Raw genomic sequence first — 26,293 nt, 5'->3', positions numbered from 1 at the left:
CTATACAATGTCGGGTTATGAAAATCAATCATTTGTTAACCCCCTTCTCTTCCTCCCTTTTCTTAGAGCAAGCAGCCCTGTCTTTGTGATTGCCCACACTTTGGCCTGTATTTCCACAGAAACTTTTGGAATTAGTTTTATTATCTTATACTATTTCTAAAATGCAAGTAACAATAAGAAAGGTACTTCCTAATTTTCAAGTAGGTGAGTGTCCTGTTATTAAACACTGGACGTTGCCCAAGGTCAGGTCAGCCACCCGAGTCCAGGCTGGTGTCCAAGGGGCAGGAAGCATCCAGATCTGAGTGGCCTGCCCTGCTACACAAGATCATGGTGATGTCTGGGCCAGAGCTACAGCTGAGGGCCATGTCAGGGCCCAGGGCCCTACTGTGGCCAGGGTGTGTGCTGATGTCCAATGCCCCTGTACCATCGAAGGCTGTGCAGACACCAGAGATTGAGGGTCATACTGCCGTGGGGACAGTGGTGACATCCAGACCCAGCCACTGTCGAGGGCCATATTGGGGTACACGGCTTTACTGTGGCTGGGGTCTGTGCTGAAGTTCAGGTCCTGCATTGCCACCCAACTTCACATAGAGGCCCTAGGTTAGGGTCACAACCATTCCCACCCGAGTCTCCAGTCCTTCACTCGAGCCAGGATATCTACTAGGCCCATGCTGCTGCTGAGAACCATGTCTGGATCTGTGGCCCAGTTACAGCTGGGGTCTGTGTGGATGTCTGGTTCACCTCAGGAGGCCCTAGGAATCTTGGGAGATGAAATCAGAGGGCCATGCTGAGCTGGCCACATCCTTCACTGGTCCTGGGAAAGCTGCTCTTGCCTTTTGCTGGACACTTGAGTTAGCCCTTGCATGCTGGAGAGATGGCCCCCATGCCTCACCACAGGCCAGGGTGAACCAACCCTGAGGGCATGCATGCTGTAGAGCTGACTCCACCAACTCTCCCAAGGTGGGTGACCCCAGGACCTGGACAGACCTTCTTGGCTACTCTCCAGGCCCCCAGCTGGGCCTTGGGTTCACTCACCCCAGCATCTGCACCATCTAGGACAGCTGGAGCTGATAAAGAGACTGGTCCTGTGGAAGGATACCGGCAAGATCTCCAAGACTAGTGGCAGCCACAGGATATCCCGAAGTCTCTAGTGACATTGGTGTGCCAGAAACCAGAGGCCTTGAACCAGACCAGTGATTCATTGCAATGAACATTTGACAGTAAAACTGATGGAACAAACAAGTACGCCACAAGGCACACTGAAGCCTCCATTGTCACCAGGATGAGTGAAGAGGTGTTGGAGAAGTGGGAAAGAAAGAGAAGCAAAGAGATTTTTCTGCCATTGTGGATTTTGTTTTTGTTGTGCGTTTTTGGTTTTTTTTTTGTTTTATTTTGCTTTTGTTTGCTTGAGTGCTTACTTTGATTTGTTTCCTTATTGGGAGGTGTGGCAGGGATTTGAGGAGAACAGGGGGGACTGGAAGGTGATTGGAATTGGGGTGCATGATGTGAAACTCCCAAAGAGTCAAGAAAAAAATATTAAAGAAAATAATAATAAATAAAATTAGATATTAGGTTCACATGTATGAGAGCTCACAAAGCTAGAGATGCAGAGCCATCTGACAGATACTAAAGACAAACACTTTTCCAGACTCAGTTTTGTTCACATTTTGTTGTGAACTACTTAGTTTCAGTAATCCCAAGCAAGTCAAAAGTATTCCGGAAAATAAAAGTCATCAATGTCTTTATGTCACATGTGTGTGATATTTGTGTTTCCCTAAAGTGTGAGTGTATGTGTATGTGTGTGTGTATTTTAAAGGAAAGTTGAAAGACAAGGATAGAGCACCACCAGGTTTATAGAACAATAACAATAGATGGTAAGACTGCTTACCAAAGATTTGGAAATGATTTGATTTATTGGAATGTATTTCTTAGCAATATGCTTACACTCAAAAATATGTAAAAGTTTATTGAGTGGCCAGTGAAAAGCCCAGAATATTTTAAGTGCTGACCCTTTCTTCAGGGATATATTCATAGCATTGTTCAAACTCTAGAGACAGCCAAACTCAGGTGTTTTTCCATTCCAAACTCACTTCTAACTCTGTCCTTGCCATCTCCATCTGGACATCCCTAGCCAATTAACTTAGTGAAATAATGCTATTTCCCACTATTTGTTAAGGAATTACTATATACTGGGAAATGTTACAAGTACTTCATTGATACTAGCTGATTTAATTCTCAGAACAGTATAAACTTGTTCTTTGGCTAATTTTACAAAACTATGGGTTCAAGAGTTCTAAAAACTCCTACAAGTTATCTTGGACATTATATTGCACATAATACAATGGTCCTTTCTTTCTTTTCCACGTCTTTTCCTTTGTTTTCTCAAGTATTGGGAATCAAAGTCAGGGCTTGCCAAATGTTGGGCAAGTACTCTACTACTCGACTGTCCCCTACCCTCTCCAGCAAAGTCTATGTCACTGCAGCCTCTAAGTTCAGTTAAGGACTGAGCATCCTTTGTGACACATAAGAAAGCTTTTTTTATTCAAATTTTAATAATTAGTAAATGTTTTATCTTCAGAAATTTAACAAATGGATAAATATTTCATTATCATTGACACTACAACACTACAGGAGTTGTTTTTTTTTTTTTGGAAATTTATGATTTAACACATGTATAGAAGAAACAGAAGACATGGGACGACATGTTATATGTGTGGCTAAACAGAGACAAACAGCCTGCCTCAGGTCATTAACACGGCAGGATTTCTCACCCTGACACAGAAATTATCACTCCAATTATTTTCTGTCAAGAAACAGGATCACATGTTCTTTTTCTCAGTCTTTTCTGGATGAAGTTTGAAGAAGCCTTGTTGTAAATAGAGCACTGTCGCATGCACGATTGATAAAGAAATACTGCATTTTCGGTTTGGCCACATTCATTAAAAACAAACAACATGGTCTGATTTTGTATCAACGCTGGATATAGATGTGGAACTCATGATTCTTCATGCTAATTAGATTTGGGACAAACATTTTTTGGTAACCTAAACTGATGGAGGAAGGTCATTGGTTAAAAAATAAAGAAACTGCTTGGCCCTCATAGGTTAGAACATAGGTGGGTGGAGTAAACAGAACAGAATGCTGGGAGGAAGAGGAAGTGAGCTAAGACGCCATTTCCTTTCCTCTCTGGGGCAGACGCCATGCCACTGTGCTCCAGAGCAGATGCGATGAAGCTCCAACCCAGGATGGATGTAGGCTAGAATCTTCCTGGTAAGCGCACCTTGGGGTGCTATACAGATTATTAGAAATGGGCTAAATTAATACGTGAGAATTAGCCAAGAAGAGGCTAGATATAATGGGCCAAGCAATGTTTAAAAGAATATAGTTTGTGTGTTGTTATTTCGGGGCATAAGCTAGCCAGGCGACCAGGAGCTGGGGCGGCAGGAACACAGCCCGCAGCTCCCCTCAACACTAAACTAATTAGAGACCAGTTGTAGCATCATGTAAAATGTTTGCTCTTTAAGGCAGATAACCTGGGTTGGAATTCTTATTCTGCTTCTTAAAGTTGTATGAAGCTCAGCAAGTTGTTTTTCTTAGGTGCAAATCAGTTTTCAAATATATAAATTTGATATAAAACATATTTCTTAGGGTTGATATGAAGGGCAAATTAAATCATTATATAAAACATCCTGAAGACTAAAATCATGGTCGATCTTTTATTGCTAAACAATGCATAGCATATTTGTTCATTTAGGATGTATGTAATGTTGTCATTTGATAATTACTGATATTTAAGCCCAAAATTTTCTTTTTCTTTTCTTTCTTTTTTTGGGGCAAGGGCAGGGTCTCCCTACTTATCTCCAACTGTCCTAGGACACTCACTGTGTAGATCGGGCTGGCTTCAAACTCACAGAGATCTGTCTGCCTTTGCTTCCAGTGTACTGGGAGTAAAGGACTGCACTTCAATATCTGGCTCAGATAATTTTCTTATAAGAAAGATACATGCTGTATTTTGAATAGGAGAACATATGGAAATCAATGTCCAATAAGTAAAACACAAGCCAGTTAATATAAACTCAATTAGAAAATACAGAACACTTATTCTCACCTCAACTTGCTAGATAAGAACTTTTGGATACGAAACCTACAGTAAATCAAAAATTATAAAAGCATCCATAGCAATTCAGATGTAAGCTGACTAGGATAAGTTGCAGTGATTCCTTTATATAAGGTAGATGCTTTCATGAAAATTGTTAAATGACATAAAATTTATACTTATTTGAAATTATTTCTGTTGAACCTTTTTAAGCACTAAGGCAGTAAATGGAAATATTATTACTTAATTTGAGAGCATATTAAATAATAGCATTCTTTGTAGATGGGGTTTCAAGGCTATAAAAATAATATCAAGTTTTACTAATTCTATTTTCAATCTCACTTTAAATTATTTATTGTTTGCAATTTTCTTACATGAATTGATACTTACATCGTTTCCTTGCTTTTCTCCCCACTTCCACTCCTCTCCTGTTTCTTCATTCCCTCTCAAATTTATGACTTTATCTTTTAAAATTACACACACACACACACACACACACACACACACACACTACCTCTTGAGCCCATTTAGTGTACATGTGTTGAGAGAAAACCACTTGACAGTGGATAACTTAGGGAGCTTGTCCCTGGAAAAAAACTCATTCTCACTCCTCAGTAGCATTAAAGTAGCATTAACTGTAGCTTGGAACCTAGTGATGGGACCCTGTGAAATACCTCCTGCCCACGTTGGCATGAGGAATCATGTGTTCGAAGTGTATGGTGTATTTAGAAATAGGCTTTTATCTTCAGGTTCTAGGAGGCAGCCAAGGACAATGGCAATGACCTATATTATTTTGGGAGCCTCTTGGAACTCCCACAACCAACAACTTCAACGGTTTCTCATGACTGACATTCTAGCTTTTGTTAGTCTATGGCTCTTAAGGTGAGCACTAACAATTTGTATGGTGGCATTCCATTAAACTATACATACACCACATACCCATGGTGTACCACATGGGTGACTATATATATCTATATCTATCTATCTATCTATCTATCTATCTATCTATCTATCTATCTATCTATCTATCTATCTATGTATATATATATATATATATATATATCACTTTAAGTAAATGTATAAGACAGTATATTTCCCTCTGACTTTTCCAAACTTTCTTGGGTAAATCTTTCTCTCTTTCCCTGTGAATTACCTTCCTCCCCTCCTCAGTCATATCTGATGAAACATCCTTCTGATTATAGTTTAATATTCAACGAAATAGTATTTGTAATGATTTTAAGTATTTGGTTCTTTGTTTTATTAGTTATTCAGTCTTGCTTCAGAGACAATTAACTTTGAAATAAATAAACAGAAGCAAAAGAAAAACAAATAAGCAAAAACCAAGAAATAAGCCTCAGCTTACCTTGTTTCTGTGGTTTACACTGAGCAGTAGTTTTCCTTTACATTGGTTTTCCTTTCCATGTGCTACTATTGTAGTAATGCTGTCCATGCTTTTGCATTTCTATACCATGTATTAGTAATGTTCTGTTTGCCATAAACACACAGTTATGGGAAGTCCTTTTCTATGCCTTAAACTTGAGTTGAGATGTTATCTTCCCTGGGGTGTTAGTGCTCCTTGACATCCCTGCTTTCACTGTGTTCTGAAACAGGTGGACCCTTTTCTTCTTTCACATGCCCATCACGATCACATATGCCTTAGTAGTTGTCTTCTTTCCATACTGGAGTCTCTTTAGAGGATACTTGCCTAGCTTTTCCAGGGCCTTGCACACTATTGGCTACATAGGAATTATTCAGTAAATGCTGATTAAGTGAATACACTGATCTTTATCTTTATTTATGAGATGATTATGTTCCTGAGAAGTATTAAAATGTTTAAGTCAATTTTAATTTTCTCACCATAAAAATTTATCATTTTTTATGATAAATAAAAATCAAAATTTTGCTTGTTAAATTATGGCGCTATATTTATATTGAAGCAAGATAGTATTTTCTCTAATAAACATGTTATCATTTATTTAAATGTCTTGTATTGTCTCATTTATTCATTGTATTTGATTCTTAGAAGTGGATGATGCAGTAGCAAATCCAATGGATTTTCAGGAGACTATGTAGATGGATACTGGTTCCAAACAGTAGCAGTGTAAGGAAAGCTGAAGATCCAAGGCATTCATGCCAAAGGTGTCTCTGGAATGGAAGAGAGGAAGAACTGGAAATGAGTAAGACCTTTATTGTCAGTGTACACTTTTTATGTGTGCTTTTTCTCTATTAATTGAACCTTGTTTTAGGATGAAGAAAGAAAGGGAGAGACAATGATAGCTACTTCAAACCAATGCATAGAATTTGGAAGTAGAGAGAATGTTTGCTTCATTCCTAGCTAGAGGCTTTGAAATATTACCTCAGTCTTGGCACAGCCTGGGTGAAATAGCATAGATAAACCTTAATGGTTATAAAAGATCTAATCTAAGCATTTATTTAGATGGCTTTTAAATGAGGGCTTCCGTTTCATATTTATAAATTAACACCATTTTAAAAAATGAAATGGAAGAAGTAAACAAAAGGTGTTATCCCTACCACCTTCAGAAAAGTAAAAAAGTAGATAATACATGTCAAATGTTAGGAGTGACAATCTGGTTTGTGAGATTATAATTGACTTATTTTTTAAATTTCTATATCAGTATAGATTTTCCTGGTTAATATTATTCTTTAGGTTTTATCTTCATTTCCTACTAACACATTAGTTAGGCAATGCATCCCTACTTAAAGATACTTTATTAAATTCTGGACAGCTAATTCTGTGGTTGCCATAATATATTGAAAAGTCACCACTTTAGAGAAGAAAGTACCACTATATATATTGAAATTATTTAATGGTTTGTCCAAATTGCAGTTTCATATGAGATTTTTCTTTCTGGATTTTCTTTCCTTCTTATTTCTGAGAAATTAAGCTCATTTATAAGTAAATAACTAGAAAAACATATTTTGAATTTCTCTGACAATTGCAGTAAGAGAAGAATAAATATTCAGGCTTTTAGATTATGTAGGATCATGTAAAGTTTATCTGAACATTGTACATAAAATGTATCAGAATACTATTCACTATGGTTTGGTTGCTTATGATGAAGTGAAAAAATTGCTGGGTTTTGACTCTTTCTCCCCTTTTTCTTTATGTAACAATTGTCATCTTTGACAGAATGAAAATTATAAACTGTATTTATCATAACTGTACATTATTTACTATAGACACAATTTTTTGTTGTTCATAATTTGAGAACAATATAGTAAAATTTACACATAGCAAATTCTGAATATTGATTATTTTGGTATAATTCTTTAACTTGATGTAGAAAGGAACAGTAAAAGATCATTTTACCATGCGATCAACTTTGTAATAAGTGTGATGTTGATTATTTTCAAGTTAGGAACAGAAATGAAATATTGAGAATTGTTTTGCAAAGACACTAATAATTCGACAAAAGTCTGATAATTGTATAATTAATAACTTGAACTTTTTTCTAATAACAGAGAAGGGAAAATTTAACCTTTTACTATGAAAGAAATCCCTTTAGAAGTTTAAATTTCTATAACAAGAATGAGAAAAATGCCATTAAAAATCATTTTATCTTTTGATTTTTGTTTCCTCTCCTTTGTTTTCCCACATATTATTTTTATTTAATTATGTTGTCAAATAATGTTTTATTTTGTCTCTGATTTGTGACATTTTGAGAGCAGAGTTCATATCTTGTTCCCATGTAGTTTCTAGTACAAAATAGGTTTTAAGGTCTTACTGATTTGACCTAGTTTGGATCAAGATACTGTTTTCCAGTCCTCAATTGAGGAAGTAGACTGTGCATGAATTTTTTTTTTTAGCATAAGTTGAGACAAAACTTTAAAATCAGTAAATTAAAATTGTTCAAGTTTCAGAATTGGGAAAAACAGCTATGAGCTAAGAGATGTGTGGGTTAAATAGTCTCTTTAAGCTTGAACTTCAGCCTGCCTCCAGAATACATTACATAGTTTGTATATTCTTCTTCTGGTTATTGACTAAATTACTGTCAAGTTAGGGTCCAAAACATCTGTAAAATGAGTTTAAGTAATGACTTCCTAATTGTGGATAACAATGTCCTACATTGGAAGTCATGCTTTAGAGTAGGCACTTTTCCCACAATGGTCAGAAATCATTTTTTAAGTTGTTGAGAAAGCATTTATGGTGTCCCTTGAGTTGGTTAAATTCAATGAAGTACTTTGGATTCTTCTTACATATCAGCATAATATGTTTTAAATTGCTCAGGACATCTGTATTGTCCCCCAAAATATAGACTTTTTGGGCCAGAACTTAAAGAATGATATAAGCAGGGCTGTGATGCATTATCATATGTAAAATATTTTTGAAATATTAATGTAAAATATTTTAAAACTCTTACCAACCTAATATTCAGATATTTTATATTAAGAAGAACCAAAGCAAGGGACATTGATATCCAAGTTAAAAATGCAATACTAAAAGAAATCTATTATTATTATTACTTCTCAGAGTATCAGTATTGTTAGTAATTTCTAAAATTCAATGCTTTTTCAAATACAAATAATATTAGATGGTCTCTTATGCAAGATAAACACTGTGTTAATGTGAATGTCTTATTTCCAGATCTTAAAAGAGTAAAAGGAGGTAGAAGGTGAGAGTACATTGCATTCAGGATGAACTGTACACTTGGGAGATGAGATGAAATTGAGCTCAGCAGGAGTCTCAGATGCAGGGTGTATCAAGGAAGGAAGCACACCATGGTGGCTATGTCTCTTTCCTGACCAACAAATGGATTGGTCAGGACACGGAAAGCTAGAGATGAGGGTGACTCTTTTGGTAAGTGCTTTCTGTAATTCCTCTCTGTGCAGTTGAACTCTGGCCAATCCCTTCTTTCATTCATTCTTCAGAGAGGAAAATTCCACTTAAATATTGCTGGATGTGACAGGAAAACAGCTGAGTGAACACAGCACCTCTGACAGTAGGAGTGATGGACTGAAAGTAAGACCGCTGTCACAGTTTTGTAGGGTGCATAGAACGTTAATTTACTTTCTTTGTTGAACTCAGTCATACAGTTTTTAATATGATCTTCAAATTCTGGCTGTTAAATTGTTCCAATAGATTCTTATTAGATTTCTAGTCAAGATGAACCTATTTTTAATCATCTATCCCAGTGGTTCTTAACCTTCCTAATGCTGTGACCCTTTAATGCAGTTCCTCATGTTGTGGTGACCCCAACCATAAATTACTACTATTAATTAATTTATTTAATTATTAAAGATTTCTGCCTCTTCCCCGCCACCACCTCCCATTCCCTCCCCCTCCCCCAATCAAGTCTTCCTTCCTCCTCAGCCCAAAGAGCAAGCAGGTTTCTCTGCCCTGTGGGAGGTCCAAGGACCACCCACCTCCATCCAGGTCTATTAAGGTGAGCATCCAAACTACCTGGGCTCCCACAAAGCCATTACGTGCAATAGGATCAAGAACCCATTGCCATTGTTCTTCAGTTCTCAGTAGTCCTCATTGTCCATTATGTTCAGCGAGACCGGTTTTGTCCCATGCCTTTTCAGTCCCCGGCCAGCTGGCCTTGGTGAGTTCCCGATAGAACATCCCCATTGCCTCAGTGTGTGGGTGCACCCCTCGCAGTCCTGAGTTCCTTGCTCGTGCTCACTCTCCTTCTGCTCCTCCTTTGGATCGTGAGACTTCAGTCCAGTGCTCCAACGTTGGTCTCTGTCTCTGTCTTCTTTCATCGCCTGATGAAGGTTAATATTCAGGGGGATGCTTATATGTTTGTGTGGCGGTTTCTCAGGAAAGCCGGGTTCAACCTACCTCTCGACCCAGCAATACCACTATTGGGAATATACCCAAGAGATGCCCAAACATACAACAAAAGTATATGCTCAACTATGTTCATAGCAGCATTGTTCGTAATAGCCAGAACCTGGAAACAACCTAGATGTCCTTCAATGGAAGAATGGATGAAGAAAGTATGGAATATATACATATTAGAGTACTACTCAGCAGTAAAAAACAATGACTTCTTGAATTTTGCATACAAATGGACGGAAATTGAAAACACTATCCTGAGTGAGGTAAGCCAGACCCAAAAAGAGGAACATGGGATGTACTCACTCATATTTGGTTTCTAGCCATAAATAAAGGACATTGAGACTATAATTCGTGATTCTAGAGAAGCTAAATAAGAAGGTGAACCCAAAGAAAAACATAAATTACTATTATAAACAGTAATGTATGTATCTGATATGAAGAGTATCTGATATGCTACCAACAAGTTGAGAACTACTGATCTAGACCCAAGAAAACTTTATGGTGGAGAAAAAGCTTTGGACTGGGAATTATACAGAATTCGCTTTGGAACAATTTTCAAAAGGAAACCCCCAGACAATTCATCTCCTGACCTCTACTAAGGATGCACAGGTAAGATGCTCTCATGCAAGCGAGGGTGCTCATCCCTAGAGCCAGGACCCAGAGGCAGGATAGCCCAGATAGAAACAAACACGACTGGAAAAAAAGTCAATGAACTGATTCCTAATGATACTATGCTATACTCACAGATTGGTACCTAGCCCAGCTGTCATCAGAGAGGCTTCATCCAGCAACTGATGGAAACAGATGCAGAAACCCACAACCAAACATTAGGCACAACTTGAGGTATCTGGTGGAAGGGGAAGGAAGGATTGTGGGAGTCAGTGGGGTCAAGGACACCACAAGAAAACCCACAGCACCAGCTAACCCTGGCTCATAGGGGCTCACAGGGCCTGGCCTGAGTCAGCAACCAGGGAGCCTGCGGGGGTGGGGCTGACCGAAGCCCTCTGTGTATATGTTACAGTTCTGTAATTTACTTTTCTTGTGGGACTCCTAACAGTGGGTGCAGGGGCTGTCTCTGACTCTGTTACCTGCTTCTGGGACCTACTGGATAGCCTTGTTCAGCCTCAATAGGAGAGGAGGTGCCTAGTCTCACTACAGCTTGACAGCTGGCTATCCATGGGATATCCTCCATTTTTTGCAGATAAAGAGAAGAGGAGGAATGGATGGGGTGTGGGGGGAGGGGTAGGGACTGGGAGGAGAGGAGGGAGGGGAAACTTGTTGGGATATAAAAACAAACAAACAAAACAAAAGATGTTCTTATGCATTTCAGAGTTACTAATCCAATTTGGAGTTTCTCTTCTCTTCTATTTCTCTTTACCACCAGAGCTTAAAAACCAATGACACTGAACTAGATTTGTTTTTTGTCTTCTTAGTAAAAAATTCCACTAACTAGTGGTGAGTGTTTTCTTCCTGACTATTATCAGTTTTATATCTAGTTTATTATCAGTTTTATATATATTTATCTCTTTCACTCGGAGTTGGTTAGGGTATTGATTGATCCACTATCACAGGTTTTAGATGTTAACTTTAAGATATTTTATGAAGTAGAGATAGTAGATTAAATGAGGATAATATTCTTTCTCTTCTTTCATTTTGACAGGCAAGCATTTGATGTTTTTGATCAGCAATGTATAGAAATATGGGATTTCTTTTTTAAAAAATGTTATTAATATTATTATTTTATAGTTTGTGTGTATCTGTGGAAGGCAGAGTACAGTTGCAGGAATCTGTTCTCTCTTTCAATGATGTGTGCTCTGGAAAGTAAGTCAGGTCATGAGGCTTTTCTTGCTGAGCCATCTTATTGAGCTTGAGCCTTAGTAGCAGGTCTGATGACTCCTGTTACCCTGGTACTTTTAGTAGAGTAAGCACCCACGCAATGGTTGTTGCAGCCAAGCATGCCCATAGTTTATTAGTACATATTACAGAAGAATGCTGACTAATAAGAATTTAAATATAATTTTGCTTTTATTTTCACACTGGGAGTTAAATCAGACTTTTCTTAGTAATATTTAAATTAATTTAGAAAATGTATAATTTGGGTGACTTAGGACTGCTTACTTGAATAAAAATAAATGTTTTAAAGAAATTTTTATTATTTTATTTAAATAAATTACTTCTAATGGCTGGCTCTGGCTATTTGTGTGGTTAGGAACATTTACCTACCCATTTGTTGTATGAAGTCAAGTTGAGCCCATATTAGTGAATTTTTAGACAAGTATCTTGTGATTTAATTCCATTGTATAATCTAAATGTTCTCTGAACAAAGCAGTTGCTCATGTCATTACAGTCTAAGCACTAATATTTTCCAATAAAGCAGTAAAAGGTTATTGTAAGAATTGTATTGAAGATGAAGGCAGTAAAAGTGATATATACTTCCACTTGTGATCAGCAACATGTAAACGTTAGTGTATTTTTTTTTTTTTTTTTTTTTTTGGTTTTTCGAGACAGGGTTTCTCTGTGGTTTTGGAGCCTGTCCTGGAACTAGCTCTTGTAGACCAGACTGGTCTCGAACTTACAGAGATCCGCCTGCCTCTGCCTCCCAAGTGCTGGGATTAAAGGCGTGTGCCACCACCGCCCAGCAACTTTAGTGTATTATTAATATTATTTTATATAAATTCCTACAATTTAATCTTATAAAAGCAGGTGACTTTTTAAGTTGACAATGAACTATAGTCATAACTTTCAGTCATCCTCTTTAACTCCTGAATGATCTTTATTTTTATTTATTTTTTACCTTCATTTTCTTAATCCGAAGTCCAGTGATATATGGATTTCATCACTTAAAATAGATACAACCAGAAACAGTGCTGGCTCACATCGGTGATCCCAGCACTTAGGAGACAGAGACAGGAAGCCAATTAACTCAAGGATAGCCTTTTCTACTTACTGAGACTCTCAAAATCCTAAGAGATGGGGATGTAGCCCAGTAGTAGAGGATTTGCCTAGCACACCCCAAAGCTCCAGCTTTGACTCCACATTCAGAAAAATAGATCCCACAATTAATTTCGGGGAGCATGTATGAAGCCACTCAGTGACCATCACCAACTCCTTCCCTCTAATGCTAGTCTTTGACTCCATTAACTAATTAAGGCAAAGACATATATGTGTAGGTTGCTCATCAGATCTGCTATCTTTTCATTGTGTTTTAATATCAAAATATTTTCTGTCCCTCTCTTTTTTGAGAGACAAATTTTAGGAACATTTTATCATATTTTAAATAGTGTATGGTTTACCAACGTTTCACACAATTTAAACATTGAAAAATTTGTCTTACTAATTTAATGATAACTTAAAATTTTAAATTAGTGAATAGATGAAGCTCACTGACGTAGTTATGAGGTCATATCACATCAAACATCATTTAATGATGAGAGGTCAGTGAACTTCTATTGCGTTGGCATCACCATCTTTGAACTGTTATTTCCTATGGGATTCTGGAAAGCATTCAGAAAGTGATTGCTTCAAGGTGTCAGAATCAGACTGAGCTGGTTAGAGGCCAGCATGAACTCATTTGTGTAAGACAAGTTAGCCTCTCAGGCAAAATTCATAATACCCTATGCACCTGTAGCGTTGTCGGCTGTACTTTATACAAGTATCCAGGTGTGGGTAGTGATTCAGGGCTTTGGGAATCGTTCTTACCGGCCCAAGGATCCAAGGCAGTCCGTGCAAAACCTGGCCAGCAGCCCGAGTGAGTAGGAGCCATGTGACTGTCGTGAGCTGGAGTGTGCAGTTGCCTCCTGCTTCAGAGCTACCTGATCCGAATACTAAGCTGAGCCAGTGCCGGACTGAGTGTAAGACACCGAAGACACCGCAGAGCAAGGTGCTTTTACCAGAGGTGTTACAGAACATGGATATTAAAGACCAGGGAGCCCAAATGGAGCCGCTGCTGCCTACGGTAAGAGACAACCTGCTGTCAGATAGCTTAACCGCTTTGCCGCAGAACCTGTCAGGCAAGTGGCGCGCGGCTAGGTGCGGGGAGAGTGTACTTTTGGGGTGGTAGATAGCTCCCACAACATATGGACAGGGTCTCCTCCCATCTCCGGAGACTGAAATGCTTAAAGCACAGAGCACATGCTCCCCCCTACACCTTCTCAATATGGATGCAGCATGGTGATGAAATGTCTCATATTTGTTGCAGTTTGCAGAAATGGTTAGGTTTTAGCAGCAGGGCCAGTATCTTTCTCCCTGTCTGTTATTGCTGATCTTTCTGTTTCTCAGGCTTTGCGGTGCTGGCTCAAGCCCCTGCAAAGAAGCCCCTCTTTATCCTCTGGTACATTTCTTCTCCGTTCATCCTCAGACAGTGAGGTGAGGGCAGATGCTGCTATTGCAGCTCTAGAGACTAAGTCTCCGCAGAAAGCAGGGGGAAAGGAGCATCTCTCTGTGTGTGTGTGTGTGTCTCTCTCTCTGTCTCTCTCTCTCTCTCTCTCTCTGTGTGTCTCTCTCTCTCTCTGTGTCTCTCTCTCTGTCTCTGTCTCTCTGTGTGTGTGTGTGTGTGTGTGTGTGTGAGAGAGAGAGAGAGAGAGAGAGAGAGAGAGAGAGAGAGAGAGAGAAAGGGGGGTTAGTATCTTTCTCAAGGGGAAATGTATCACAGTTCATGAACGTGGAAGGTATACGTTTTGTTGGGGGGGGGGAGAGACAGGCATAATATTAACATTTAAGTGTCAGAAAGGTTGCTAAGCTGTCATTTGGAATTAGCCCATCTGTTTATCTCTGGTCCTTTAGCCGCCTGCTTAGATTTAATTTTTGGAGTGATTGATTTGCCTGTCTTCTACACAATCCCACTGTCTGGCACACAGACTTTGGATTTAAGGCAAGGGTAGTGTGGAGGAGGGTGCGGGTCAGCATTTACTTGATGAAGCAGAGATGCCAAACGTTAGTTCCTAGCCTTCTATCAACGTGATGACGGTTCAGAACAGCAGAAATCTCCGCAGCACCAAACCACATAAGCAGTTGTTTTTTAGCTGTTCGGTTGTGACCCACCTTGCAGACTAGAACCGCCACAAACTGTCTATTTCCAAATCCATACCCATCCTTTGAACGCAGAGCTAAACGATGTCGTAGGAGGATAGAGCAATTTCTGGGCCACTGATTTAGGGCCTTTGGCTCCAGTCGGACTCTAATGCTGAAAAAAAAGATACGGGTTTGCTTCCTGCAGCAGCTGTGGCTACTGAGCATGCCCAGTGCTCCCCAGGACGCCAGGTTTGGATAGGGAGGGAGCAGAGAGGTGGGAAGAACAGAACCTAAATTAAGAGCAAGGACAGTGTCAGAGAGGGGCGAAAAAGTATGTCAGTTAGCTTGCCTGCATAAAACTAGAGCCAGTGTGTGTGTGTGTGTGTGTGTGTGTGTGTGTGTGTGTGTGTGCGTCTGTTTGAAAAAAATTGAGTAAAAGATTTGTATACACCTTTAATTTGAATAGATACAAAAATGATGGTTTTGTGGTACTGAGAATAAACAGTGTTGATGATACCAGGATTCACTGGTCTATGAACGACAGGGAGGAACTACCCACAGAAATTACAGGATAGAGATTTAGGAAAGATTAAACTAGAGGGAAAAATCCCTTTTGTGTCAGGGGGGTTGGTGGGGGCTGGGACTTGTCCTAGAAAAGCAGGCTGAGACCAGTTTGGCGTGGCTTATGGATTGTCACTTGGTGGGGGCAGTTAAAGGATTTAAGATCAAATGAGGATTATCTGGAGGAATTTAGAAATGGATGACTTTGCTAGGCTATATAGGCAACTGGTCTGTGGCTTAAATGAACAAGGGACATAAAAGTTTGGCTAGTAAAGAGGCTCTACAATATTTGGCAGAGAAAGTTAACGGCCACATTTAAAAGTTTGCATTTCATAGGTACTGATGGCTGGTATACAATAGTTTTACACTAATGTAATGCAGAATAATGTAAACAATATGTTATAAATATATAAGCCTAAGATTTTAGGAAGAATGGTGAATTTTTGACCAGATTTTACATTTGTATAGTTCTCAACTTAAATTATTTTAAAATGTCATATGTATTATCTGAAGCAGTTTTCATCATCTTTATTTTAAAGATAATAAATTGAGGCACATGGAGTCTAAATAAAATGTTGACAATTTTACATAGTAAGAATGCTAAGACCAGAATATAGATCTAAATTTCCTTTAAAAAATCACCCAATATTTTTGACTTAGACTTTTAATCAAGTTTAGTACAATCAGTTTCTGGACTCTTTATATATAAATACATAAAGAGAAAGCAATAGTTTTGGAGTTTATTTTAGAAAATTTATCAGGTAACTTTGCAAACAATTATATGAGAGGCAATCTGACAAAATTATTTAGGAACATTCTGTGCCAGGGCCTGACACCGCTATTTTTTTTTTCTCTAACCTTGTAACACTTAGGTCTTACATTCCACAGCTGAAAAATGGGAAGGCGATGATATATACCTTCCCATATTAGTTCAATCTACTTATGCTCACTCATTTATTTCTCTGTGTGTAGGGGATCACTGCCTGCCATGACACGGACAATGTTAGTGTCAGTTCTCTCCTCTCATCATGGGCCCTTGAGAGTGAATGAACTCAGGTCCTTCACGTTGGCAGCAGGCACCTTTACCAACTGATTTGCCCCAGTGGTCCAAGGCCACATTTTAAATGTAGTTGGATCATATTGGAATGGATGGTGGAATTTAGCATCTTTTTTGTGTTTATTTACATTTTCCAAATGTCCAACTTTATTGTTTTATTTGTGGAAGTTATGAGAAAAATCTTCTATAAAATTATATTAGGGAATGGAAAAAGTTAGAAAAATAGAACATGGATTAGCTACATAATATTTTTATCTAATTTGAATCATAATTTAAATTAAAATTTTAATTTGAGAACTTGATAGGAGGTTCTAGCAGGTGAGTGCAGCTACTTGTATACCCTTGACCCAAGACTGGTCCTCCTCTATTTGGGGGACCATATAATTTTAATTTAAACAAAATTATTGTATTACACATTACAACACAGGAAGATGTAGTATAAGATATAAATACTAATTTTTACTTGAAAAGCTACTCTAGAAAGTTGAACTATACAAATAAATATACACATAGGGTGCTAAGGTTGTGAGGATGGGTGGGAAAATCTAAAATATACATGTATTAAATGTATGGTAACAGTTTTGAGATCAGATTAAGGAAGTGGGATAGTTTAAAATGTAAAGGAAAAATATGGGCCATAAATCTAAATATAATCATAAGACTTGGTTATATATTTATGATATCATTTTAGTTTAACCTTTGATGATGGTAACTTCAGAAATCAAAACTGTACCTACACTGACAGAAGTAGATTACAATGACCTGAGTGCTAATGAAGAAATGTGACACTTCCAACATTTGTGTCCAAAGAAACCTAAACTCCATTTTTCTCATGTCTTGTAAGTATAAGGCCATTTGGTTTTTGGTGATGCCTCTGTCTGTCTATGCAGTAAATGTTAGCCAAGATTTCTTATGTAGTTATGTGCAGAGACTTGAACCTAGGATGTCACATGCCAAGGCAATCACGTTACTATTGAGCCACATTCCAGTCCTGTGCTATATTTTAGATAAAAGAGATGTAAGTTGAAGATTTAATACTTCTTGGTCTTTTGTGTTTTTGTTTGTTTTACTCTGAAATCCAGACTGGCCTCAAATTTGAGAAAATTCTCTGTTTCAGCGCTGGAAGAAGTAGGGTTGCAAATGTATCCCATCATACCCGGATTTAATACTTTTGTCATAAAAATTGCCTCATATATTCCTTGGGGAATGTTATTTTCCTCTAGAAACAAGGAAAAATTCATTTATAATATAGCATTTATGAAATAGTGTGTTTTTTATTTTATTATTTTTAATAGGCTTTATATTTTTTGTATGAGCATGCTAAATGATGGATTTTACTATGAATTCTTCATGTTTATATAAATATATATAATATAATATACTTTTCTCACATTTATTCTTCCCTTATCCTCTCTTCTTCCTTCTTTCTCTACTTTCATGTCACACACACACACATACACACACTCACACGAACATGCACACAATGTTTTATCTTATTTTGAAAATGACACAATTTCATTCATATGATTAGCTAAAAATTCCATTTTACATATATCATATATTTTATCTATTTGTCTATTGATAAACAACTAGATTGTTCCATATTAAGTATTATGAGTCATGTCACAGTAAACATGGATATGTAAATTTCTCTGTGGTACACTAACTTAGATTCCTTTGAGTGGACAATGATGAGTGATATAGCCAGTTAATGTGATAGAAATACATAAATACACACACAGTACACACACACACACATATTTGGTTTTTCAGGACAGGGTTTCTCTGTGTAGCTTTGGAGCCTGTTTTGGAACTAGCTCTTCTAGACCAGGCTGGTCTCAAACTCACAGAGATCTACCTGCTTCTGCCTCCTGAGTGCTGGGATTAAAGGCGTGCACTACCACTGCCCAGCACTAGTTATATCTTTAAGTTATTTATGCATCTCCAAACTTACTTCCATGTGGCTGTACAAGTCTATGTTCCCGACAGCAGTGTGCAGTGCTTCCTTTCTCTGTGCATCCTCACCACTGTTTGTTGTAGTTTCCTTTGTGATGGCTGTTCTGACTGAAATGAGGTAGAATCTCAGTAGAGTTTTGATTTGCACTTTCCTCATGACTAGGAAAGTTCAACATGTTGTCATGTATCTTGAATAAAAACTGTCTGTTGTGTTCATTTGATGATTTATTTCTTGATGGGGTGATTGGGCTTTGGGGTACTTTTTTGGGTTCTATGTATATCTTACCTTTATATTTGTCTTGTCATGATTGCCCTCATTCCGTAGGCTGTTTCTTTACCTTCTGCTTCTGTTTCTGTGAAGCAGCTTGTCAATTTCATGTAATCCTACTTGTCAGTTCTTTTTTTTTTTTTTTTTCGAGACAGGGTTTCTCTGTGGTTTTGGTTCCTGTCCTGGAACTAGCTCTTGTAGACCAGGCTGGCCTCGAACTCACAGAGATCCGCCTGCCTCTGCCTCCCGAGTGCTGGGATTAAAGGCGTGCGCCACCACCGCCCGGCCTACTTGTCAGTTCTTGAAGTTCTGTATTAGTTTCCCTTTTACAAAGTCCTTGCTAAAGTTTATAATATCCTGAAGTATCTTCCCTACATTTTTCTACAGTCCTTCTGAGTTTTCAAGTCTTTCTACCCTAAGGTCTTTGATCCATCTTGAATTAATTTGGGGGGGGGGCTTTAGACAGAGAGATACAGATCTAAGTTCATTAATCTAACCTCATTCTCACTTCATTCTCAATGCAAATATCTAGTTTGCCAAACTCCATTTGTTAATAAGCTGGGTTTATTTTTTTCCTGCAATATATTTAATGTATTTTTTGCACCTTCTTAAATAATAAGATGGATGTAGCACTATGGGTTTATTTTTGTGTCTTCTACCCTGTCCTATTAAACTACGTGTCTTCTTTTGTGCCAGTGTCATGTTACTTTTGTCATGATGGTCTCTGTAGTATGATTCAAGTTCAGATTCTGGGACTCTCCAGCATTGCACTTTATGCTCAGGGTTTGTTTGACTTTTGGAATGGGTCTCATGATTTATTTTTTTGTCTTTATTTATGAAGAGATCCATAGTTTTGATGGAAATTGTATTGAATCTATAGGTAGGTTTTAATAATAAAGCAATTTCAACAATATTAATTCTGAATAGGTTTTATATTTTTAGAGCAGTTTGTGTTCATAATAATACTGAGTAGACGATGCAGATGTTTTCCATATACCCTTTTCTTATCCACATATATAGCCACTTCTGTTAGCTATGTTACCCACCAGAGTGGTACATTTTGTTATAGTTGATGAATGTGCATTGACACTCCTCCATTAGTGATGGGATTTTTGCTCCCACCTTTCTGCCTCTATGCTGGGATTTTGTCTGGCTTGACCTTGCTCACATCTTGTGCATGTTTTTACTATTATTATCTAAATAGTTGTTGCCAATTCCTGGGTCATCTAGATTTTCCCTTCTTTCCTAGTGGTTTTATAGTTTTGTGTTTTTTAACTTTCTGAGTCATCTTGAGTTGATTTTTTTCTGAAGTATGTAAAGTATATGTTGAAATTTAATGTTTTTCTGTATATAGATATCTAGATGTTTCAGAGTTTTGTTGAAAAAGATTATCTTTTATCTACATTGTATTTCCTTACTCTTTCATTAAAGATCGGGCATAATAAACCCCGGGTGTCTGTGGGTCTCTTTCTGGTACCTCTTTTTCTGCTCTCTCAAGGTGCTTAATATATTTCTGTAGCTTTATTGTAAGTCTTGATGTTGGATACTCTCAGTTCTTTAGATTTGTTACTCTTTTTCAAAAGAAATCTTCTGAGGATTATTTTTTTTCTCTACAAAAACAGAGAATCAATTTACTGATACCTACAAAATGATTTGTTCATTTTCTTTTGATTATATTGAATCTGAAGATCAGATTTGGAAGAATATATGTGTAGCAAGCACTCTTGTCAGACTATCTTATGGCCGCCAGCCTGCAAATAACATGGAGACTTATTATTAATATGAAAGCTTGGTCTTAGCATTGTTTTTTTTCTAATTAGCTCTCATAACTTAATTAACCTGTTTCTATCACTCTACATTCTATCACGTAACTTGGTTGCCAGTTACCTCTTCTTAGTATGGCACATCCGACTTGCTCCAAGTGTGATGGCGAAATCCTATGCCTTGATTCCTCCTCCCAGCTTCTCTCTCTCTGCCAGGAAGTCCGGCCTATATCTCCTGTCTAGTTATTGGCCATTCAGCTTTTTATTACACCAATCACAGCTTTACATCTTCACACAGTGTACAAAAAAACCCAACACAGATGTTTAGAAAATAATGAATTTTCCTTCTCAATGGACATGGAGTTTCTCCATTCTTAATTTATTCAGTCATTTGATTTATTTTGTCACAGATTTTTTTCTCTTCCTTAAATGGATCTTATATATGTATCTTATTAAATTTATACCTAAGTATTTTTGGTATCAATATAGATGTTAATATGTTTTAAGTTTCAGTTGTATCTGTTTAATGCTGACACTGACAGTAATTAATTTTTGTATATATCTTATATCTTGCACTTTGCTTTACATATTATCTTTAGAAGGAATTTTTGGTGATTATTTAGGATTTTCTACATAAACAATTATTTTATTTCCAAATAAAGAAAATTTTTATTTCTTCCTTTCCAATCTATATTTCTCTTTTTTCTTTTACTTTTATGTTATTGTATTTACAGCAGTGTTGAAATAATAGGAGTGAGAGGGGACATCCTTGCCATGTTCCTGATCTAAATTAGAAAGCTATGAGTGTCTCATCATTAAGCATGATATTGGCTGTCAGATATTGTAGTTGCTCTTAGTTAACTTGAGAAAGTTAATCTTTGTCCTTGAATTTTTAGCTTGAAAAGGAGTTGGATTTATTTTAAAGACCCCTTAAAGTTCATAAGAGATGTCGGCTGTAACATCTTTCCTTCCCTCTCCCCTTCTGTCTTCCTTTCTTTTCTCTCTTCTTCCCTACCTTATCCTTTCCTTTCCTTTTTTTTTTTTTTAAGCAAATGTATTTGTTTAGTTTTACTATTAGGATAATGCTATCCTCACAAAACTGACCCTATTTCGTTTTCTTGTAGATGTTGTATAATTTATTTCTTAACAGTTTATTTGAATTTGCCAGGGATACGTTGGTGCTTTTTGTTGTGGAATCATTGATACAACTTCTTAGTAGATTTTTATATATTTTTTTTGTCTTTTGGTAAGAGTACTGTAGAAATAAACTAGAATCTAGAATCTAGATTAGTCCCTCATTTTTTGAGATAGGGTCTCATTATATAGCCCTGGATGGCCTGTAGCTCTCTATATAGACCAGGGTGGCCTCAGAGATCCTATCTCCTGAGTGCTTGGACTAGAGACACATGCCAACATGCCCAGCAGGCTAGTTTCTTGATTTACAAATGATGAACCTGAAATTGAAAGACATAAGGAAATATATTTAAGGACATGATGGTTCTGATAGTTAATAGTGAGAGCTGAGTCTATTATCTGAATCTTTGATTCCATTCTTGTCTTGCTTTATATTATTACATAGTTCCCGATTTAACACAGTGCCATTATCTGAATGTCACATTGAAATGGTACTTAGGCAAACTTCATGAAGCAATATTACATATTATTTTGGGCTGATAGGCACAAACACCTCAATCCTCATGGTAGTCTTGAAATGTTGTTAATACCTCCTGTCTTCACAGATGAGACTTCAAGCTCTGAAAGACAAGCAACTTACCCAGTTTCACATAAATGAGTCCTTAGCTAGAGTTGGAAAATATTTCATCTAATTAAAAAATAATTACATCCCTTCAAAGCTAATTAAAGATTCTAAGAGCTAGAAGGTAGAGAGTACTTTACACAAGTCCTCTGTAATTTGTGCTGCTCACACATTTCTGGTGTGAGCTGCCTTTAGTTCCTCATCTGTGAGCTGGACTTTGCAATTATTTCTCCCCTTTATGCTGGGATTTTGTTTGCCTTGAAAGAAATTTTGAGTTGGACCGGAAAATGTTTTAAAACAAGATTAGATTACGGTGTCAGTTGCATCACTTGAGGACTATTTAACTAGGCAAAGATGTTACATTTGTTTATTCTGCAGAATATTACTTTAACTGTGTAAAGGTGTGTTACATTTGTTTATGCTGCCTTTGTTTACTATGTAAGGTGTTACATTTGTTTCACCTTGTTTGCCTAAGGCCCCTGATAGGTTTAATAAAAAGCTGAATGGCCAATACCTAGCCAGACAGATACATGAAGAAGCAGGAAAGTAAGATATACAGAAAGAAAGGTAAAAAGCCCTGAGGCAAAAGGTAGGTAAAGAGAAACAGGTTAAATTAAGTTAAAAGAGTTAGCCATAAATGAGCCTAAGCTATTTCCAAGTCACGATATGGGAGCTGAGTGGAGACCCAGAAGAAAAAGTCTGTTATAATTGCTCTATAAATTTACTAACAATCTTCTATGAATTGCATACTTAGGTGATATATATTATACACAAGAAAAATTATTTAAAAATAAATGAATTGAAAATGAGGTTTTTGAAGCCAAATGTGGTGGAACATGCCTTTAATTCCACCACTCAGGAGGCAGAGGCAGGAGGATCTTGAGTTGAGGCCAGAAAAAATCCCAGCATGAAAGGGAGAAGTAATCCCAAACTCCGGCTATTAGTTGAGGACGTAATGGCCACCCCGCACCAGAAATCTATGGGCAGTACTGTCACACGAATTCTAATGATATTAATAATAAAATCTGGAGTCAGAGTTGGGGTGAAAGCTGAGAGATCAAAGAAGGGGAGCAGCCAGTCACTAGTGTTCTTACTTCTACCAATGCCCAGACCTCAGACTGTTTCCTCAGACTGACTGTCTCAGACTGGCTGCTGCTCAGACTGCCAGTGACGTCCTGTCTCCTCCTGCCTTGTATTCCTCTCTTTGCCCAACTATATCCCTTCCCGTCTCCACCTCCCTAGTGCTGGGGTTAAAGGTGTGTGACTCCTATGTACTGGGATTAAAGGTATGAACCAACACCACTTCTTCCTCCCAAGTGCTGGGATTAAGGTATGTGCCAACATTGGCTGGCTTTATAGCTAACTAGTGACTTAGCTCTGCATACTGGTCTTCAGGCAAACTTTATGTGTTAGATCACAAACAAAATATCATTGCACAACACAAATTAGAAAGGACTTCTGTAAAGTAATAACTTCTACCTCTTAGAACCTTTCTGCTTCACTTCTACAGTATTCTCTGAGTCACACAGGTAAGGAGTGTGGTATAGATGTCTAATTTAGCTCATTTAGGGCTAAGTGTTCCTCATTTACTTCTATACTCTGGCCAGATAGATATGTGGTTTTTTTGTTTTGTTTTGTTTTGTTTTTTTGTTTTTTGAGACAGGGGTTTTCTATATTTTTGGTTCCTGTCCTGGAACTAGCTCTTCTAGATCAGGCTGGTCTCGAACTCACAGAGATCCACCTGTCTCTGCCTCCCGAGTGCTGGGATTAAAGGTGTGTGCCACCACCGCCAAGCTGATAGATGTGTGTCTTATAGTAATCTAAACTGCTGCAAAATGAAGCGTCTCTAATGAGGATGGAGAACGGCACTAATCTGTAGACACAGACAGATATTTAGAAAGCACTCTCATGTTTTAATAGTCTGATAATTATATTGAAAGATACTTCATTTCTGCCAGGCTTGCTTTTGATTTAATACCCCAAACTTGAGATGAGGTATTAACTATGTTGTAATAATATAGCAAAGAGAATACAGGTAGGAACCAATGTTATAACACATTTAGTACCATATAGCCATGCATGACAACTACTTTCCATAATCTCTTGGTTTTTCGTTACTTTTGCAAGGACTGACACAATTAACTCCATCTTGTAAGTTTGAGTCAGGATCTTATGAATAAGTTTAGCTACACTCAAACTTACAATCATCTCTTTTCAGTTTTGTAAATCTTGGAATTACAGGTAAGCACTGCCATGACTAGAGTGGTTTGAATTCATTTCTGACAACTTCTCTGCCTCTGAAGCTATTGTTGATTAACTATCTGAGAGTTTGTTCTCCATTGACTCTTGATGCTAGGAAAAGACTCATAGTGCATGATCTGATTTGATCTGTGCTGTAGTGGAAGGTAAGTGAGAGATGTTAAGAAGTTAGTACCAATGAACCCTTTGTGCCCAGTGTAAGCAACTGAAACACAGAAGAGGCCCTTAGGCCAGGTATACATGTTTTTTTCTGCTTGTCTTGCGAGTAATGTATCAGCATCATAGGAATGTTGTTTGGATTCCTTTGACAAAAGCTCTGCTTTTGTTGAATGTTAACAGCTTACTTAAGGCTTTGTAGAAACACAAATGTCTCTTAACAGACAGTAGTGAGCTATAAGGTTTCATAAAAACATAACCAACAATAGTTAAACTATTTTGAAAATTAAGTAATTATGTAGAAATTTACAGATGTCTAATATATATCAATCTTCAGATGGCATCTTATTCATAAAGCCAGAAATAATTAGCATTGTTAATAAAAAAATCAATATTTATCAATAATAAATAATAGCAAATAAATAAGCATTAGCATCATGACACAGATATAGCTTATATGAAAGCTGTATATAAAGCAATATTTAGAACCTTTGGTTTAGTAAAATAAGTCTATAACACTGACAATTAAAATTTGAAATCTCTTCCAAGTTTAGGGAATAATGCTAATTATTGCATACAGATTATGTACAAGCATATCTCATACATACAATAATGGAGGACTTATTTTGTGTAACCTTTATACAGAGACAGGGAGGGTCTCTAAAGTCCAGCAGCATCCTATTTCATTTTCAATGACTTTTAAAGTACTCTACTGCCTATATACCTCACATTATTCATTGATTCATCTACTGATGGTCATGTAGGCTGATTCCATAACGTGGCTGTTGGAAAAAGTACTGTAAAGACTTATGTGATAGTTAGGTTTACTTGAACACAATTTAGACTACCCTAGGAAGAGAATCTTAAAGAGGTACTGTGTAGATCAGGTTGCCCTGAAGGCATGTCTGTAGGGAGATTGCTTTGATTATCTTTTTGTTTTTCTCCCTTTTTTCTTTTTTGGTAAAAATACTGAAAAGACTTATGTGATAGTTAGGTTTACCCGAACACAGTTTAGACTACTGTAGGAAGAGAATCTTAAAGAGGTACTGTATAGATCAGGTTGCCCTGAAGGCATGTCTGTAGGGGGATTGCCTTGATTATCTTTTTTTCCCCCCTTTTTTCGTTTTTGGTTTTTTGAGTTTTTCCATATAATCGTCCTGTTTGTCCTGGAACTTGCTTGTTAGACCAGGCTGGCCTCAAACTCACTGAGATTGCCTGCCTCTGCCTCCCGAGTGCTGGGATCAAAGGTGTCCAGTTTGTCTTGACTATCTTAACTGAGGTGGGAAGTCCTAGTTTGCTGTGAGTGACACCTTTCCCTGGACTGGAGATCCTGAGCTGGATAAGCATAGAGAGGAGACAGAACATGAATGAGCACACATGCATTCCTTCTCTTTCTACTTTTGACTGTGGCTGTGATGCAACTAGCTGCTTAGGTTCCTGTCTTGGCTTCCCTGTAATGATCAACTGTTACCTGGAATTGTAAGATGAACGAATCCTTTCTTCCTTAAAGTTGTTTTTGTCAGGGTACTTTATCAGAAACTAGGGCAGCATCTCAAACTACTGATATTCTTTTAAATATGTTTTCCAAATGAGATTGATAAAAGA

At 37.5% G+C, this 26,293-nt stretch overlaps 1 protein-coding gene across 7 annotated transcripts in view; it reads left to right on the top strand.

Moving 5' to 3' along the window:
- Positions 1-13,622: 13,622 nt before the first annotated feature.
- Positions 13,623-26,293, top strand: part of Slc4a10 (solute carrier family 4 member 10) — a 220,683-nt gene continuing 208,012 nt past the window's right edge. For 4 of the 7 annotated variants that reach the window (XM_057755058.1, XM_057755053.1, XM_057755052.1 and 1 more), the window contains exon 1: positions 13,647-13,857. In XM_057755058.1, the coding sequence (XP_057611041.1) occupies positions 13,810-13,857 (48 nt within the window). In that variant the 5' untranslated portion in view covers positions 13,647-13,809. Of the gene's footprint in view, positions 13,858-26,293 lie in introns of all 7 variants that reach the window. The other 3 variants (XM_057755057.1, XM_057755055.1, XM_057755059.1) reach the window with 2 other exon arrangements.

This window comes from Chionomys nivalis, chromosome 22 (assembly GCF_950005125.1).
Source record: "Chionomys nivalis chromosome 22, mChiNiv1.1, whole genome shotgun sequence".
In the NCBI taxonomy this organism is placed as follows: Eukaryota; Metazoa; Chordata; class Mammalia; order Rodentia; family Cricetidae; genus Chionomys; species Chionomys nivalis.
Note: the sequence above shows the minus strand (reverse complement) of the source record. Positions and strands in the feature narration are given on the sequence as shown.